A 17,087-nucleotide genomic window follows, 5' to 3' on the forward strand; every position below is an offset into this window, starting at 1 on the left:
GTGAGTAGCTCCACTCTTGGTTCCCTAAAAAGTGACGGCCCCACGTGTCCTGCCTGCCATTTGTCTTTTAATCACAGCAGGCACGGGATTTGGTAAGGATACAGTCCGTCTTAGTTTTGGGGGACCATTTCAACACCCTCATCGTTTCTCTTCAACTTCCACTTTCAAGGGCTTTTGCTCCAATGCCTGGCAGGTTCCGTGGGTGGGAAGGCTGCCGTCTGGCTTTGTTGTGCTCTTCCTCCTGCACAAGACAGGGTTTAGAAGCTAAACTTCATCAAAACGACTTCCCAGGCATCTTGGGGTGACTGTAGAGTGTGCTACACACCGTGATCCAGACAAGAAATAATGTGACGGCACCAGGGAGCCTGGCGGGTGCTGCTTCTCCACACCCGAGAGATGGAGGGGTACATTTCCTGGGAACAGGATGAGTTTCTGATTCTGGGTGAGGCTCCTTCCCACGGCATCTTCCCAAGACATCAGCAAATCAGGACGTCCTGGCTGCCCTTCCCAGGAAGGCTGAGTTCTCACCAAGTTCTCGACTCTCCTTCCCCCCAGCTCACTGATACCGAGTGCACTAGCAGCCTCCCAGTCACTTCTGCCAACTAAAAGTCCAGAACCAGGATCACAGAAGAGCTCACTTGCACAGGATCCAAGCCCGGTTTGCAAAGCCACTGTGGAGGCCCCTGGCAGGGCTGGATGGGAAAGGAGGAGACTGGCCCTCTCCCACATGCTTGGATGCCAACGGGGAAGACAAACTTGGAAAGACTGAGAGCTATTTCCCAGAATCATTCTATAAATTCCTGTTTAGTGGAAGGGATTGAGAGTCAGCCCTCAGGCCATTAAGCTCATCTTTCTTGTCTTCCTCCAGATCGTCCTAAAGTCTTCCAAAATCCTGTTTGCATTCTCTTCTTGCCCAGGTGTACAATTCTGTGGTTCTGGTATAGCTATAGGGAAGCAAAGAACACCTGGAACCATCTGCTAAGATGCAGGCTTTCCACGGCACCTGAGAGCTGGCGCACTGTCCCGCCGTGCTTGGTCACACTGAGCAGCACTGAGCTGAGAGCGCCATTGCAGGGGTGATTTAAGATCCCAAGAAACTCCCAAAGAACAGCAGCTTCAGAGTAGAAATCAAGGCTGTGTGTGCAGGTCACACTCTTCAGTCACCTTTGATAACATGCAGATGCTCAGCCAGATATCCGAGTTGTCATGGTGATGCAGGAGGAAGGAAGTGCTAGTAGAATGTCACCCTTGTGACAGAACGGAACTTCGTAGGACTGCTCCTACGAGACCAGGCAGATGGTGCATCATGAGGTCGAATACTTTGCAATGTTCTGTGGCTCACACCTGTTTTTATCCTGAGATCTCAAGGGGCTGTAGCTTCAAAAGGAGCAGAATTAGCAAAGGAGAAAAGTGTTTACAGAGGAGGAGGAAAGGGTTTCTGGTAGCAATAACTGTGACAACTCAAAAAACACAGTACTGTACAATAATGACCATAAAACCACAGTATGTAAAATAACGTGTCTCTGTGCCAATATTTTATAGAGACTGATCTTAGTGCTAATGCCATACAGGGGTCAAGGAAGGTGTGTTCTGAATCAGGAAAGTATAGGGACAAGTAGGGGCTAGAAGGGATGAGGCATGAGCAAAGGAGGTGAGCACTGACCAGAGGTGGCCACCTGCAGGGTCACTGAACAGTCTTGGCCAACCATGAGGTGGGACTGAAGGACAGGGGCTCTGGAATCAATGATTCACTGAGGAAGTTCAGCCATGATAAAAGGAAAAGGCAGACTGGGATAGCAGCCCAGGAAGGGGTGACCCAAGGCAGGAGGGAAAGGAGGCAGGGTGGGGAGGGGGCACCAGGAGGAGGACTGGACGGAGATACCTGCAGGTGGAAGGGCCTCACAGAAAGGAGAATGCTATGCAGACTAGCACAGCGGGAAGACCATCCCGCTTCTCCTACAGGGACTCTGTGGTGAACAGCCGAATGCACAGAAGGGTCTCGACAGACTTTCTGCTAGAAACCTGGCTTGGTTCAGGGTCAGCACAAGGACGCCAGCCAGGGTCCTCTGTGCCTCATCCCATGAAGATCACAAGGTGTAGGGGACAGGAACTTGGGGCTCTACTCCCAGGTTAGAGTCTAAGAGCCAACCGTCATCTCTTCTGAAAGCCACTGACCACAGGGACAGGGCTAGATTCCCAGTGATCCCTCCTCTGTGACCCCTGCCACTCTGGGAATCACAAGTACCAGGCCCATTCTCCCTGAGGCCCAATCCCAACCTCTTAGGCCCTGCGGCTGAGTGGTTGATTCTTGGCGATGGCTGAGCCAAAAGGTCAAATCCCTGAATCTGGCCTACAGTAAATAGTCCTCTGGCTTCTCCAGTCTGATTTACATTCTTTACAAGTCAGATACCAATACTTGTATGCATTTTCATAATGACAGTAGTAGTAATCAAAATGGGAATTTCTAAAGACAAATCAAGTCCCAGAAGCAGACTGTGCTAATAATAAGGGAGCAGTGAAAGTGTGAGACCTCCCAAGTCTGCTTAAACGATGGGCACATGGAAGGGCACCATCAAAGCAATGGGTGAAGTTGGAATTTGTCACCCTGGCCCTCCCTGGGCTGAGGGACAGAGGGAGGCCAGCATCTCCTCTGCTGCCACCCTCCTTTTGATACTTCTGGGTGAGCCACAACTTCTGGGTCTACCACATTCCAAAACATGAAGAAAGTATGGCAGGGCCTGCTGTTCTACCAATCAGCTGGTCTGACCAATGGGTTAGGCGAACAGAGTTGGCCAATGATGTGGTCAACTCACAACATGAGCTCACAAGCCCAGGCCTTGAAACTCAGCAGGTGATATCCATGAGACAGCTTTAAACAAACGAGTTTTAAAAGTTAATTCATTGTTTTTTGAGGGGGAGGAGGTACTAGGGACTGAACCAAGGGCCTCATGCCTGCCAGGCCAGCTCTCTACCCCTCAGCTACATCCCCAGCCCAACTGACCATTTCTTAAAGGCCAAAGGTTTTGCAGATAAGCTTACTTTTCTAAAGTATGGATGGGAACACCTCTGAAGTGCTCACAAGGTCGCTGCCGCCCTTCCCTGTGTTTACCCCCACTCGCACTTGCTAGCCGTGAACTCAGAAATCTCTAGAGCCAGAGGCAAGGTACTTGTTTTCGTTTTCAATACACTTGGTGGGGTTCTTCGGGACCCATCTGGTTTACTGCAGACTCTAGGTCCTTTCGGCATATCAATGGCCTCTAACCTGACAGGTAAGGACGCGAGCTCAGCCTTCCCACCGTGCTTCCCAGGAGCAGGGGAACAAGCTTTTAATCTCAGATTGGGGGAGAGAAAATCACAGCAGAGTCCCCATGGCAGTCACAGGGCAGTACAGAGGTAGAAACCTCCCCAGAGAGCTCCTGGTCCACGCCCGTCCAGCTCCTCACCCCGTCCTCATCATGGGAAAGCAGCCGCAGAGCCACTCGGACCACTTCAGCTGAGGCTGATGCGGCTGGGTGTGGACAGAGTTAGAGGGCAGCCTGGGTCTCGGAAGACACGGGTTCCACATTTCAATAGGGAGAAACCAGCCAGTGCCCAGGATCACAACCTCCTCCACCTGGAGCTGGCACTAGTACACTTAGCTCCCAGGTGGTCCTAAAGATGCTGAGGGGACGGGTGTCCAGGGATGGCAGCACCCTCGGTCTCAGGTGCCCTTTCCTGCTCACTCTCCATCTGGCAAAGGCCTGGTCCTCCTGGGGCCTGGGCCCAGTCCTGGGAAGCTCCTGGCACCTCTCAGGTGGGCTGAATCCCTCCCGGCTCCTGCGGCTGCCCCCTCTGGGTTTTACAGCTACAGGGGGCCTCTGCCGTAAGGTCCAGCTCTCCAGGTTAAGCATTTAAAATCCTTGTCTGCTCCTCTGGCTCTAAGTGCTCTACTGAAGCATCTAGAAGTTCAAGCATTTCCTCTGGCTCACAGCTGTGCCCTCTGTGGCCTCTGCAGGGGGCACTCAGCACTGAACAGACCCAGGAGCCCAGTAGGCAGGTGAGCTCTCCAAAGACAGCCAGCCTCCTGAGGTCTGGTTCGTGTCTATAGTCCCAGGGTCTAACTTCATGCTTGGCACTAAGAGACACTCAATAAACGTTTATTTTTGGGTGAGTGACATGTAAATCAACCACCTAAGTGAACCTTCTTACGAGTAAGATTCAGAGGTAAGTATTATCTATCCTATGCTCCTGCCCTAAAGATTGGCTTCCTGTGCCAAGCTGGGAATTTGGTCACTCCAGGTCTGGGGATGCCTCTTGCTTTGTGCTCGCCCCCGAGGAAAGATGACACAGCGGTCCTTCCATCAACCCGAAATTACACGTATTACTTTTTCTCAGGCACCCTGGGTGCCTTTGTTGCCCATCTGTCTTCAGAGCAGCGAGTTAGAGAGCTAATGTTCTTCTAACTCAGAAGTTCAGACGCCTTTCCTGGGGTCTTTGAATGCTGTGCTTAGACTGGATTTAGTTTTTGAATCAACAGGGGCAGCAATAAGACTGTGGGGACTCATTTCAGATCCGGGATCGGCTCTCTGTACATGGGACTTAGGTCCCGGATGTCAGCGGGACATCTGGGCTCTCTCAGTGGAGGTCACGCAGGGCTGTTGGCGTACCTGGCCTAGTTGTAATTCTTTGCGTAGCTTCAGGATATACTGAAGTATTTGGGAAAATAAAAGCTGCACCCCCTGCAGAGAAGGAAAGACAAAACATGTGAAGGTCTGCGTGGAGGTTGTCCATCTCAGCCTCAGCTAGTCCACCTGCCCTATGACCAGGAGGAGGACCACCTGGGAGCTGCTCACCAGGCCTCAGGGGAATGAGCAAGACCGGGCCCAGAAACGGGTTCTGCAGTGCGCAGCAGCCTGCTCTCCCGTGCTCTGTTCGCTGTAAAGCACTTTGTGTTTCAATTTCACAGCTTCTTCCCAGAGCTTCATCTGTGACCCGCCAGCAGTTTCATTTTATTTAAAAAAAAAAAATTCTGTGGTGCACATTTTTCCCCCAATTTGTATAAAAACCCATAAAATATTTTACAGATCTCTTAGAAAATAGTACCAGGGACTTGGAAATATTTTGCTTAGGACTATATGGATATCATTAGAAATCAACCCACGGCTACTCAACTGCATGTTTTCTCATTCCCTTTTCAATCAATGCTCATAGTGTCAGCTGAGAAAATTCCCTTTTCAACATTCAGTCCATTTGGAATTCATTGTCCTGCTTTTTGAATGCTTTTATGTTTAACAATATAAAGTTAATGAATTCAGAGCTTTCTTGAAATTTTCGTTCACTGTTAGAGTTTTTTAGTGACTGTGAAATTATCAGAAAATGTGCGTAGCTCCAAGGTGTCTCCTCAGAGGAGGACATTACTTTGCCCGTTATTTGTTGTTTCTGGCCACAAGATCATTAGCAGGTTGAATTGAAAAGGTCTACTACCAACTCGAAGCGTTTGTTGTGTTACATTAAAAGCATGATCTTTTGAATACAGAATGAGAGAAACAGCAATTTCATCATAACAGTCAAACTAGGACTCACTCAGGTTACACATTTTCAAATAGAAGGTTGGACAGTTGGGAAATGGCTGTGTTTCTCCAGGAGGGTGGCCCCTGAGCTGGCTGGCTTGCTTTTGAGGCCCACCAAGCCTCTAGGCCTTGCTGTTTTTCCCCCTAGCCTGGGTGGTTGTGGAGGGTCCCTGCAGGCTACCCAGTGGGTGAGCGGTGTGTGGCCCCGCTTCCACAGCAACTCCATCAGGAGGGAGGAAACGGAGGCAGACCAAGAGCACACCCACCCACAGAGAACCCATGCTCAACTGAGCCGGAGGGAAGGGAGGAGGGTTAGCCAGAAGGAAGCTCTGGGTTCCACCCCAGTAGGCCCAGGCCTGACCATAAATAGGTGAAGTGTAGAACCAGTGGTTAGAGAGAGAGGCATGGGGTCAGTGACCACCATCTTACTCTCCAGTCAGAGCAGAATTTCCCTCAGAGCCAAAGTTCCAGAAAAGTAACAGACATTCTCCTCTCTGACTGCCTTTCCCCAACAAACACGTCCGAGCCAGACAAGTCTGATGACCCAAAACTGTATCAGGAAGGAAAATACAACCCCAACTTGTAGTAAGCAATCCCTTGGGAATCCTAGTGGGGGAAAATGGAGGTTACTGGGGATCCCACTACACCAAACAAGCCGTCCGTGTCTATTCTGTAGTCAGAAAGGTGGACGCGTTGGGACCAGCAGCAGAATGCTGTAATCCAGCCAAGGTAGGCTGAAGTTCAACCTCCTTTAGACACAAGGACCACCAACTGCCCTGTGTCCTGCCTTCTGATGCCCTGACTGGTCCTGATTTCGCCCTCAGCATGCACCTGCAGACGGGGCCCTGTGCTCCTCCTGGGGTGGGCGGGGCTGGCATTACCTGTGTTTCTAGCGTGCATTAACCGTGGCGAGTTTTGTAAGGCTTTATCCACATCATCGGAAGTCAAATGTGGAAGAGGAGCTACAAGACACAACAAAGAGCAACATCCAAATGAAAAAGTCTTCCCTTAATAAAAAGAAAGAAGAAAGAAAAGAGAGAGAAAGAGAGGAAACCACCAGCACCGTGCTCCCATCAGGGACTGGGGGAAATACCCACATCACCCGCTCAGCATGTTCAACCCCCATCGGGGCCACCCTTCTCCAGGGAGAGGTGACTGGCACACTGGGCAAAGCCATGCAGGGGAGGTCTCTGCCCCTCCACGCTCTCCTGGCCATGCCTGGCGGTGCAGAACTAAAGCCTACTGCAGATGCTCGGTTCCCTAGCCTGGTCACCAGTATGCCATGCCCCCTCCGTCCGGTGACACTGACTGTCTTGATGAAGTGAAAACCTCCCTCCTTGTGCTGGGCTGGGCGTGAAGGGCCCTGGCTCCGCTTCTGGGAAGAGTCCCCTCAAGCAGGCACCTTGCTCTGGTGCTTCTATTTCAATTTAGGGCACTGTGGAGACCAGTGAGAGTGTGACCGCAGAATGTGTCTTTTCCCTGGGACACTCCACCTTCCTGCCCACAGGGACCTGCGGGAGGTGGCACTGAGCTATGGTGGCTTCAAAGAAAAGCACTCACTACTTCTCACAGGTGACGTCTTGTTCACCTACGTCCACGACCTTCTAGCACATTGTCCCCTTGGGTCCGAAACAGACAAGGGGGGAGGGCAGGAAGCTGCTGTCCACCCCTGTGTCTGGACCCTCTGCAGCTCAGGCCCCTCAGCCCCTGGGGACAGCCAGTGCTCCTGGTGGGGAGGGGCGGCTTACTCTCTCTGAGGTAGTGGAGGTGGGAGAGCAGGATGTCAGCGTTGTAGCTCGGGGTGAGCCGCTGGAAGTCGTCCTTGGTCATCTTGCACAGCTCCTTGCCATCGATATTCTGGAACAATAAGATGTCCACATCCGGAAGGCCATACTCTTTCACTGCCCACTCCAGCCACTGCCGGACATGGTCTGTGCTCCACAGCGTGGGATCTGAAAAGGGGAAAAACATCTGCCATCAACCTCTGAAGACAGGTTTTAGGGCAGAGTGTGCACCAGCCCCAGCCCAGTGCAGCTCCAGTCCCAGCCCAGCCCAGACCAGACCAGCCCCAGCCCCAGCCCCAGCCCCAACCCCAGCCCCAGCCCAGACCAGCCCCAGCCCCAACCCAGACCAGGCCCAGCCCCAACCCCAGCCCCAGCCCAGCTCCAGCCACAGCCACAGCCCAGCCCAGACCAGACCAGCCCCAGCCCAGCTCCAGCCCAGCCCCAGCCCCAGCCCCAACCCCAGCCCAACCCCAGCCCAGCCCCAACCCCAGCCCCAGCCCCAACCCTGGCCCAGCCCAGCCCCAACTTCAGAGCAGCCCCAGCCCAGCCCCAGCCCCAGCCCAGCCCAGCCCCAGCCTCAAAGCAGCCTCCTCCCTGCTCCAGAAGTGCCCGCCTCAGGCAGGGTTCAGCGCCTGCTCCAGAGTGTCTTGGGGGAAAGAGAAATGACTCAGACCACAGATGTGAGATGTCTTTACATGGATTGTTCTGGAAGGTGAGGATTATGCATACCACCTACCTCTTTTGAGGTTCAGGTAAAGTTTCCCATAGGGACCAGGGATATTTTTAGTTCTTTATTTTTCCATTTACTTTCATTTTAACTTATTCATTTAAAAATGCATAAGACAAAAAGGCAACTTTTTCTTCCTTGACAGACTACTGGGATGTTTGGAGAGTTAGAATACACGTGCAGGGGGACACTCACTATGGATTAGAAAAATCATAAAAACACTGACCACGAAGTGGTGGTGAACCCAAAACCCTAGCTGCACTTGAGAGTGAGCACTGCTAGCTGTCAGCTGCCAGTTAGACTTTTCCTGCGATGAACTGGCACCTGCAGGAGCCGGGCTGAGTGAGTGACTTCCACATTCCAGAGCCTGGAGCACAGACACCCCCGTAGGGTACAGAGAGTGTCTTCACGCTCCACTGCCACGTGGAAGGGGACCCGGGTGCAGGACGTGGAGGGCAGGCCCCAGGGAACCAGAGCAGGTGACCCTGAACTGTAAACAGCCCCAGCTGAGGGTCTCCCCCGAGACTGCTCCCCAGAGTGCTCGGAGACACCTGGGCAGGCAGAGGGGCCCGAATCCTGGTCCTGCCACTCTCCACTCTCTGGACCCCACCAGGAGCCCCCTCTCCCCCTGCATCTGCTTCCTGTGGGCCAAGGAGCCTTGACCTCGGGCTCTGGACAGGCCCCGGAAGCCAGGCATGCCACACCCTCTGGTCATCTAAATGAGGAAGTGGCACGGGCCACTTTGTAGCCAGATGTCCCACTAACGTTTCCAGCCACCTGAGTGTGCCAGGAGGAACCCGAGTGAGCGTGAGCACAGGCCGCTGCCCATCACCAGGGCTTCCCTCCCTCCCGTCCTTCCCTGCTCTGGTTCTCACCCTTTGCCTCCCTCCTCCCTTCCCTTCCTCCCCTTCCTATCTGCTGAAAGGAAGAAGTCATTTCAAACCCAGCAGAGTCTTCCCCGTGCCATGCCCCTCCTGGACACCCCAGAAGTCACCATCACCCTGAAGTGAATTCATGCCGCGTTCCTCTATGAATCTTAATTCTTTACCATATCAACAACACTTATTGTTTTGCGTTTTTTCAAGTTAACATAAATGGTATCTGGCTTGCTTTGGGCCCACAGCACTCTACTTGCAAGATGTAGCCCAGTGAATTCAGGCAGATACAGTCAGTCATGAAGCAGCCCTGGGCGTCCTCTGTGTGAATATCCCCACTGTCTCCCTGCACCCACGTGGAGGAGGCTGCACTGGTCCCCAGCCTTGCAACCACCTGGGAAGACTGAAGACCTGCAGTGCCTCACCACGGAGGTCCTGGTGTACTGAGGCTGGAGAGCAGCCTGGGCATCCAAGGTGTGAAAGGCCCCTGCTGGAGACTCCAATGTGCACCAAGGTTCAGACCCAACACCCAGCACCTCGCCATTCAAGTGCGATCCTCTGGCCTGGGAGCCCCAGCTTGAGGGGGGAGCTAATTAGAAACACAGACTCCCTGCACCCACCCCACCTGCTGAACCACACAGCACCTTTCCACCAGGCTCTCACTCTATACTGGGGGAAACTGACCAGGAGTGAGTACTGTGGTGTGGAGTTGCTGGGACACAGGGCACATGCACCTTCCACAAGGCCAGTGAGTCGTGGGACACACTCTAAATCAGCAGCCAGGGTGCAGACACTGAAATCTAAGGGTGCTCTGGTTTTACTGCAAAGAAAACATCTCTAAAAAGGCAAATGGCGGTGCAAAGAGCAAGGAGGGGGGGTTCCCTGTTGTACATCTGCTCTGTCATATGGGAACAGGTTGTTCGTCTGTGGAAATTGAGTGTGATGTCGAAGGCTAACACTGTCCAGCTCACGGAAGTTCAGAAAGCTCTTTGTCCTGGGTAGGGGTTTTACTTTCAGGGACAGCATGCTCAAACCTTTGGGGTATTTTAGTTTTATAGAAAATATGGACTTTTTCTTATCCCAAAACAGATCATATTGATGTCCCAGGATACCCTCGATTGAACACTTTATTCTCAGTTCTGTGCTGAAGACACTCCAAACACCCTCACAGAGGGACACCCCACCTCCCACAGCCCCACTCCAGTCACTCCCAGTGAGAACCTCTGTTAGGCACTAGTCAATCTGTCCGTTTGGTTTGGTTTGGTTTTCCTAGTAACAACATGGGAGGGCTATTTCCTCGGTACAACTAATTCCTAGAAATTGGTTGATTCTGGAAGTGGATTTTCTCTTCTTCATGTCCTCAAAATGTTGAATAAACACCTCTCCTAAAAGTCACGGGCTCCAAGTTCAACGGTGAAGTGCACTGCAGGAAGACAACTCAGAAGAGAAGTCCAGTCTCTTTGGGGTCCCGTGGTGCACCCTTCCCTGGTTTCCCAGTCGATGCCAAGGTGCTCGTACCTCAGTCAGCTGTCCTTCAGGAGATGAGGTGCAGTCACCCTACGTGTCCTGACCTCTAAAATGCTCCTGTTCCTCTAGGGGAAGGTTATTCTCAATTACTGCCAAGGAGTTTAACTCTCTACCAACTTTCTGATAAACAATTTGACCACACATTTCCATGTCTTTAAACATGGTCACAGTCCGTGGCTTAAACATCCCATTTCTAGAAGTTCATCCTAAGGAAATACTAGACGATGGCTTTTCAAGGATGCTCTTTGCAGTGTTGTTTATAATAACAAGACACCGGAAACCCCTACACCTCCAGCAAAGGAGAACGAGTTAAGTTGTGGTTCATTTAGGAATATTCCTGTGATTTTAGAAACTAAAAGCTACATTGCTAAAATATATTCATGGATCTGAAAAAATGTTCAAAGGACTAGAGTTAAAAGTTCAAAACAGTATTGCAATATAGCTGGGTCTTTAAGTATGCAATCTGTGGGGAAAGAAGCTGGGGCCCTGCAGCAAAATGACAGTGGCTGTGTCTGGAGAAAGGAGAGGGTATTTCAGATTTTTCTTTGCCATTAACTACATTTTCTCTTTCTAAATTTTGGTTAAAATTATTTATAAAACTGTATTTTCTATTTTAAACAATGAAAACCAGGAATTAGAAACATCCCCAGCATTCTCAGGAGATTAGTTCCTGTGCCAGACCTGGAGGATGTTCAAGTCCTTTATGTGAAGTGACAGAGTATTTGCACATAACCTATGCACAGCCTCCTGCATAATTTGAAGCATTTCTAGGTCACTTACAATACCAAACCCACGTGAATACTAAGTAAATAGTTGCTATTCTACCCAGATACAGAAATGACCAGAAAATCTCCCTAGATGTTCAGTTCAGACACATTTCTGTTCTCCGTATTTTCAATACCCGGTTGGTTGAACTGGCAGACGTGGGACCCACAGATAGAGAGGCTGACGGTGTATGTTCAAGTGTTTTTATGAAATTTCTTTCATGAGTGTAAAGATTTAGTCTCACTTTCTTTTACATTTTGTTAATACAAATTGTTTTATAAGCAAATGCTGAAAATCGAAAGGGACACTGGCAGAGGAAATAAGGGTGTCCATATTTGACCTGTCTGGGTACAGCCGTTCTGACCTCCTCTGGGTGCCGCAGCGGGGGCAGGGGCCAGGGGCAAGTCCAAGCACAAAGCTTGCAGTCTTCGGTCACCAGTCCCTGCTGTCTTCCCACCTGCCGCCCTCCCTGCAGCCACCCACAGCCTCCTGCCATCTCCAGAACCAACACCCCGTGCCTGTGCCCCACACCGACTACTGCCCGGAGGACCAGACCCTTCTCCTGCCCTCACTTGGCCTTGTCCCCTCCTTGGGCAACTGCCCTGGATGCTCTCACAGGACACATCTTGTGAGCAGGGAAGTGACAATGAGACTGAAGACATGGCCCTGCCCCAGTGACACAGCCCCCTCTGACCCCCAGCTGCCCGGACCAGGCCCGCATGCTGCAGTGGTACACGGTGCCCCGTAAGCTGGGGCCTAGCTGCCATCCATGGGTCACCTTTTACTCCACAGAGAGCCCCAGGAGAGTCTCTCTGCCCTCCTCCACGGGCCTCCTCTCGCTCTGCCCCACCATCACAGAGAGAGATTACTCGAATCCTAGCAGGAGTGACTGAAAGTGAAACTAGAAAGTTCTGAGGGATCAAAATACGTCTTCAACGACCCCCGGCACAGAAAACTTAGCCATGGAAACAGGGCTTCACTGGGGCAGGGATACGCAGATTTGCACATTGGGGTTCAGAGTCCTCCACTTACTGAACATAAACTGGAATTTCTGGAATTCAATTTTCTTTTTCTCTTGGTAATTGAATGAAATGTTAGGGAAACTGAAAAGTCAGTGAGATAATGCATGTGAAAACACTTTGCCAACCACAACGTGGAGCAGAAAAGGGGTTCGTCAACATGTTGGATTTTGTGTCTCAAACTCCGCTAAAATGAAAGAATATATTTAATCGCTGGGGCCACCTCTTCCTTTAAACCTAAAAGTCTGATTTATCGCTTTGTTTTAAGGAACTCTTGGAGTGGCTGCTGTCAGAAGAATCCCGAACCACAGAAGATAAGTCGTTTTGTTTTCGTCTCCTGCAGCCACTGTTTTGGAAAGAACTGTCATCGCCACTGCGCGACTCCCGGGCAGGAGGACGGTGAAACCCGCAGCCCAGGGGAACGGGGCCATGATTCCCGGCCGCCTCTTGTGTCTTGGGTTACAAGGTAAGAACCCATAAGGTCTCTGAACCCTCTTTCAGGATGTCCGAGTTTTTAAAGTGTAACAAAGAATAAAGTGAAGCGCACCATCATGCTCGGCGCTCTGGAGACGCACTGTCTCCTGTCCATCACGTCGGTGGGGTGAGGGTGCCAAGGTCAGGTGGTGGCTGGCACAGAGCAGCGAGATGCTGGAGGAGGTGTTCTTTAAATTACTTTAGGGTCTTCTTTAAACAACTCTCAAAGTGGACAAGAGAGCAAAGGGCGGCAGTTGCTCTGCAGCAAATCAACAGAAGCAAAGGCACTGGCTGGGAAGTCCAGGCAGGGCAAGTGCTGGAGGGACGGACTCTTGACAGGGTCCACTGAGGTGTGGGGAGCTAGGGATCATGGCTAGAGGTGTCTCCGTTTGTCTGGAAAGGAAGGTAACTGAATCTAAGAAGGCGATACCGAGCACTTACTATAAGCTATTGTTAGTGTTCAGATACACTAGGGTCACTTCTGACCAGCTACTGACCCCAGCGCCCACATTAACATGGGATTGACTTGTAGACAAAGCCCCCTGATTAGCATGGCCACCATGACCGCTCCAGAGAGGACCAACTAAGGTCAAAAACTCCACACCCTACGTGATGGAGGAGCTGAACACCTGACTTGCAAAGACTGAAGGGGCCGGTAAACGTCAAGCAGTGGTCCATCTGCAGACAGCGCTGCTTCCTGTGCGGTCCTGTGGAGACAGCCACCGTCTCCCTTGAGAGTGCTCCCTGCTGCTCATAATAAAGTTCTCTGCATGACTTCGGGGGTCTGACTTTTAATCTTCACAAGAACCGAGGTTTGGAGTTTCAGCTCCCGGAGTCCGGGGACACGGCACTGGGTGGGGGAGGGCTGAGCTGTTTGATCCTCCACGAGGCAGGAGTCTGACCAAGGAGAGCTCCAGTGCCACCAGGAAAATGTAAAGTCGGTCCTGAAACCAGGCCAAAGGGTGCACACTGCCCCAGGCCACGGCCACCCCTCACCCAGGCCAGCGTAGTATTTCCAAGGCCCCTCGAGAGATGGGACGAGGAGCAAGATTAAACAAGGGCCAAGGTGGTGTTAATGAAAGTCCTGAGTGACCTTTTTGCTGAATAATATCAGTGTGATTTAATGCTTTCCTGATATAAAAGCCACCCTCAATTATAAAAAAAAAAAAAAAATTGAATAAAATGTGTCCCCAAGCCGTATCACAGGCCTGGGGAGGTCTTTGTTTATGAAACCAGGCCCCAGGCCCGTCTCTGTCCAAGACACTCTCAGAACTGCCTGTCTGCTCCCCGAGGGTGGGGCTCCCATTCTTGAAGCAGGCTGGATAGAGAGGGCTGTGGGCCGGGGACAATACCTTTGTCCTCCACAGAGGACGGAGCCGCCACCTCAAGGAGCAGGCCTGCCTTCCAGGCTGCCTCTGGACCCTTCAAAGTGTTGAATCATGGATCCCTTCATCCTCCTGTTACTGATTGCTAGTTGTACTGCTCTCTGGCCAGTGAATTCTTGTTTGTACTTTTCTGTTAGCACCATCCATGGCCAATCTTTGTTTATGTCTCTTGACATTTAAAATCCATTTCTCTAATTATTAGGTGTAGAGTTCTACAGATGACCATCGTATCAGAAGTGGTCATGCATAGAGACATATATTTATACACATATGATCAATTTTAATGTCACTGACCCTGCCTTTGGTCTGCAGAGCTTTTACACAGCACTGTCTTTGGGGTTCCGCCGTCTCTCCTGGATACAGTCCGTGTGGGCAGATTTGCATTGTCCTGCTTGACTTGGGGTCACCGTATTTGCAGGTTGGCCTTATTCACCATTTGTCAATGTCTTAGCTTCCATCGGTTCCAGTGTTTGATCTCTTCCGCTCTCTTGGTTTTCTCCTTTCCGGGACTTCCATCTGATCACACAGGACGCTGTCATCTCGTCCTTCCTGACTTCCAAGTCGGCAGCACAGATGGAAATTTCCACATTGTTCCTTATTCTGCATCTCCGTGTCACCGTTTTTGTGCCTCGAGTAACGTCCTTGTGTCTACTTTCTCTAATTCACTCCTCAGCTGTTTCAAGTCCCTGTTCCACCCACCTCCTGAGTGCACGTCATGCACCTATTTTCACATCTATCTGTTTCTGTTTCCAGAGTTTACTGCTGCGTCTTCCCCATGCCTTATTCTCCTCTTAGATTCCTCCCTTTGGACATGGGTACCCACCCCCATCCATGCCACCCAAGACAACCAGTGCCAACACAAGGTGCTGCTCTCCTCTCAGGCCCCTCCTTGTTTAGTCCCTAAGGAATTCTTTATTCCCCATCCACCTGTCACTTAAAAAGATGTTGAACTTCATGCTGCATTTCCAGGGGTTTTGCAAAGGGAATGTTATTCTCAGGTCCTTCTAAGCTGTCAGTTTTACTGGAATCTAGAGCATTCTCTGCTTACTTGTTACAGAATCAAACATTTCCCATTTTCAATGCAGCCATCAACCCAGTTCATGCTATTGGTATGCTTCCCTCCAGGCATTACTAATCAACTGTCCAAAGCTCAATTGTCCATATAAATTGTGCAGCTTCCTACGAAAGGGTCTAAGTCTGTAAGAAATGGTTTTATATAACTAAATTATTTTTGCTGGGCTCTAAACACATCTTTGACATGTCACCCAAATTTCTTTCTCTGGATGGAGCCATGCTCTGTTCTTCTTGAGCTTATGATTGATGCTGACCTTTGTTTTTCCTTCCTGTTCCTTCCCATTAGTGCTTGGCAACATGACAATGTTCTTGAGCTCATAATGTTGAAGCAAAAGAATGGCTTCCACCTGAAAATTTCTCCCTGCTTGGGTTGTATTTCTTTGTCCCTTCTTTAAATGTCAGTGCCCCAGAGTTTTGTCCTTGGTCTACCCCTGTCCTTGTGGCATAGATATCTTAGAGCTTTCTTATCCACTCTGTGTTTTAATTACAACATGCAAGCTGTATCAGTTTCCTATGGCTGCTGTAACATGTGCCTTAAATTAATAAAAATGTATTCTCCCTTTGTTCTGGAGGCTGGAAGTCTGAAGTCAAGGTATCAGCAGGGCCACTGCTCCTCTGAGACTATGGGTAGAACGATCCCTTGCCTTGTGCTGGCTTCACTCCTATCCCTTCCCTCTTCACATGATGTCTCCACTGTGTGCAGCCACAGTATCTCCCCTCTGTGTGTGTCTATGTCTGAATTCCCACGTTTGTGATTTTATTAAGCCCATACTAGTAAATATGCCTTAACTGGATTGAATCTACAAACACTCTTTCTAAATAAAGTCACATTCTGAGGTATTAGGGGCTATTTAAGCCCTTTCTACATATTGTCAAAGTCAATCCATATGGCACCATGTGAAATGGGCATTACAGGTTAAACATCCCTCTAATCTGAAAATCTAAAATCTGAAAGGCACCAAAATAAAAGCTTTTTGAGCTCCAAGATGGCAGCACATATGGAAATTTCCACACCTGACCTCATGTGAGTTTCCGTCAAAATGCACGTGCACAGGAATATCTAAACGGCCTTCAGTCTGTGTGCATGAGGTGTGTGTGAAACAGCGACTTCTGTTTTAGACTGGGTCCCACCCCCGAGGTCTTCATCATGTGTGCGAACGTTCTAAATTTAAAAAAAAAAAAAGATCCAAGATCCGAGACACTTGCTGGTGCCCGGCATCTCGGGTAAGGGACACTTGGCCTGTACAGTCGTGTTCTGTGCATTCATCAGCATCTACTCAGCTGCTCAAAGTAAAATCTAAGCTCCTTTCAAAGTGGAGACTGTGGGTTTCAAGAAAAGCAGACAAGGTCCTTCCACTGTGGACATGTCCAGGTCAGCTGGGCACCATGGCAGACCATGTGGGCACCTCTGTACCCCTTCCTTCCTTCCTAAGCCTTCTTGGGAAAGGACCCTGCAGGTCCTTCACATAACTGAACCCCTTCTCCTGTGCCCTTTCTGGGTGTCTGCGTGGTGCAGGAACAAGGGTTCAGACGAGTCCACAGAACTGGGCTGGGTCCTGGCTCTCCACACTACTGGCCAGGACATCTTGCACGGCCCTTCCAGCACCCCTACTTTTGGTTTCTTTGTAGGGGGATGATAATAAATAGAACCTACACCAGTGGGTTATTTGGAGATAACACCTCAAAGTAAATGTTCAAGCGCCCGACAATTGTGCATGCTCCGGAGACTGCAGCTGCATATTAATAAATATATATATCTCACTCTCTCCTGTGACCCAACCACTATTCAGCTGATAACTTTACAAATATAATTGACTCTGACTGAGGATGTCCACTTTAGTTGGTGTGGTGGCTCCATTGTCTGACCTGCCACAGCAGGAACTTAAATAGAAGCTCATAGAAACACCT

The 17,087-nt window shown here is 50.4% G+C and overlaps 1 protein-coding gene across 3 annotated transcripts in view; it reads right to left on the reverse strand.

Annotated features, from left to right (window-relative positions):
• Positions 1 to 17,087, reverse strand: part of ERG (ETS transcription factor ERG) — a 98,892-nt gene that overhangs the window by 11,902 nt on the left and 69,903 nt on the right. For 2 of the 3 annotated variants that reach the window (XM_081300879.1, XM_081300881.1), the window contains exons 4-6: positions 7,298 to 7,501; positions 6,431 to 6,511; positions 4,647 to 4,718 (exon numbers count right to left, since the gene is read on the reverse strand). In XM_081300879.1, the coding sequence (XP_081157005.1) occupies positions 4,647 to 4,718; positions 6,431 to 6,511; positions 7,298 to 7,501 (357 nt within the window). The remainder of the gene's footprint in view (positions 1 to 4,646; positions 4,719 to 6,430; positions 6,512 to 7,297; positions 7,502 to 17,087) is intronic. The other variant, XM_081300880.1, reaches the window with a different exon arrangement.

The sequence above is a fragment of the Spermophilus citellus genome, assembly GCF_964194105.1.
Source record: "Spermophilus citellus genome assembly, chromosome: 7".
Classification (NCBI taxonomy): Eukaryota; Metazoa; Chordata; class Mammalia; order Rodentia; family Sciuridae; genus Spermophilus; species Spermophilus citellus.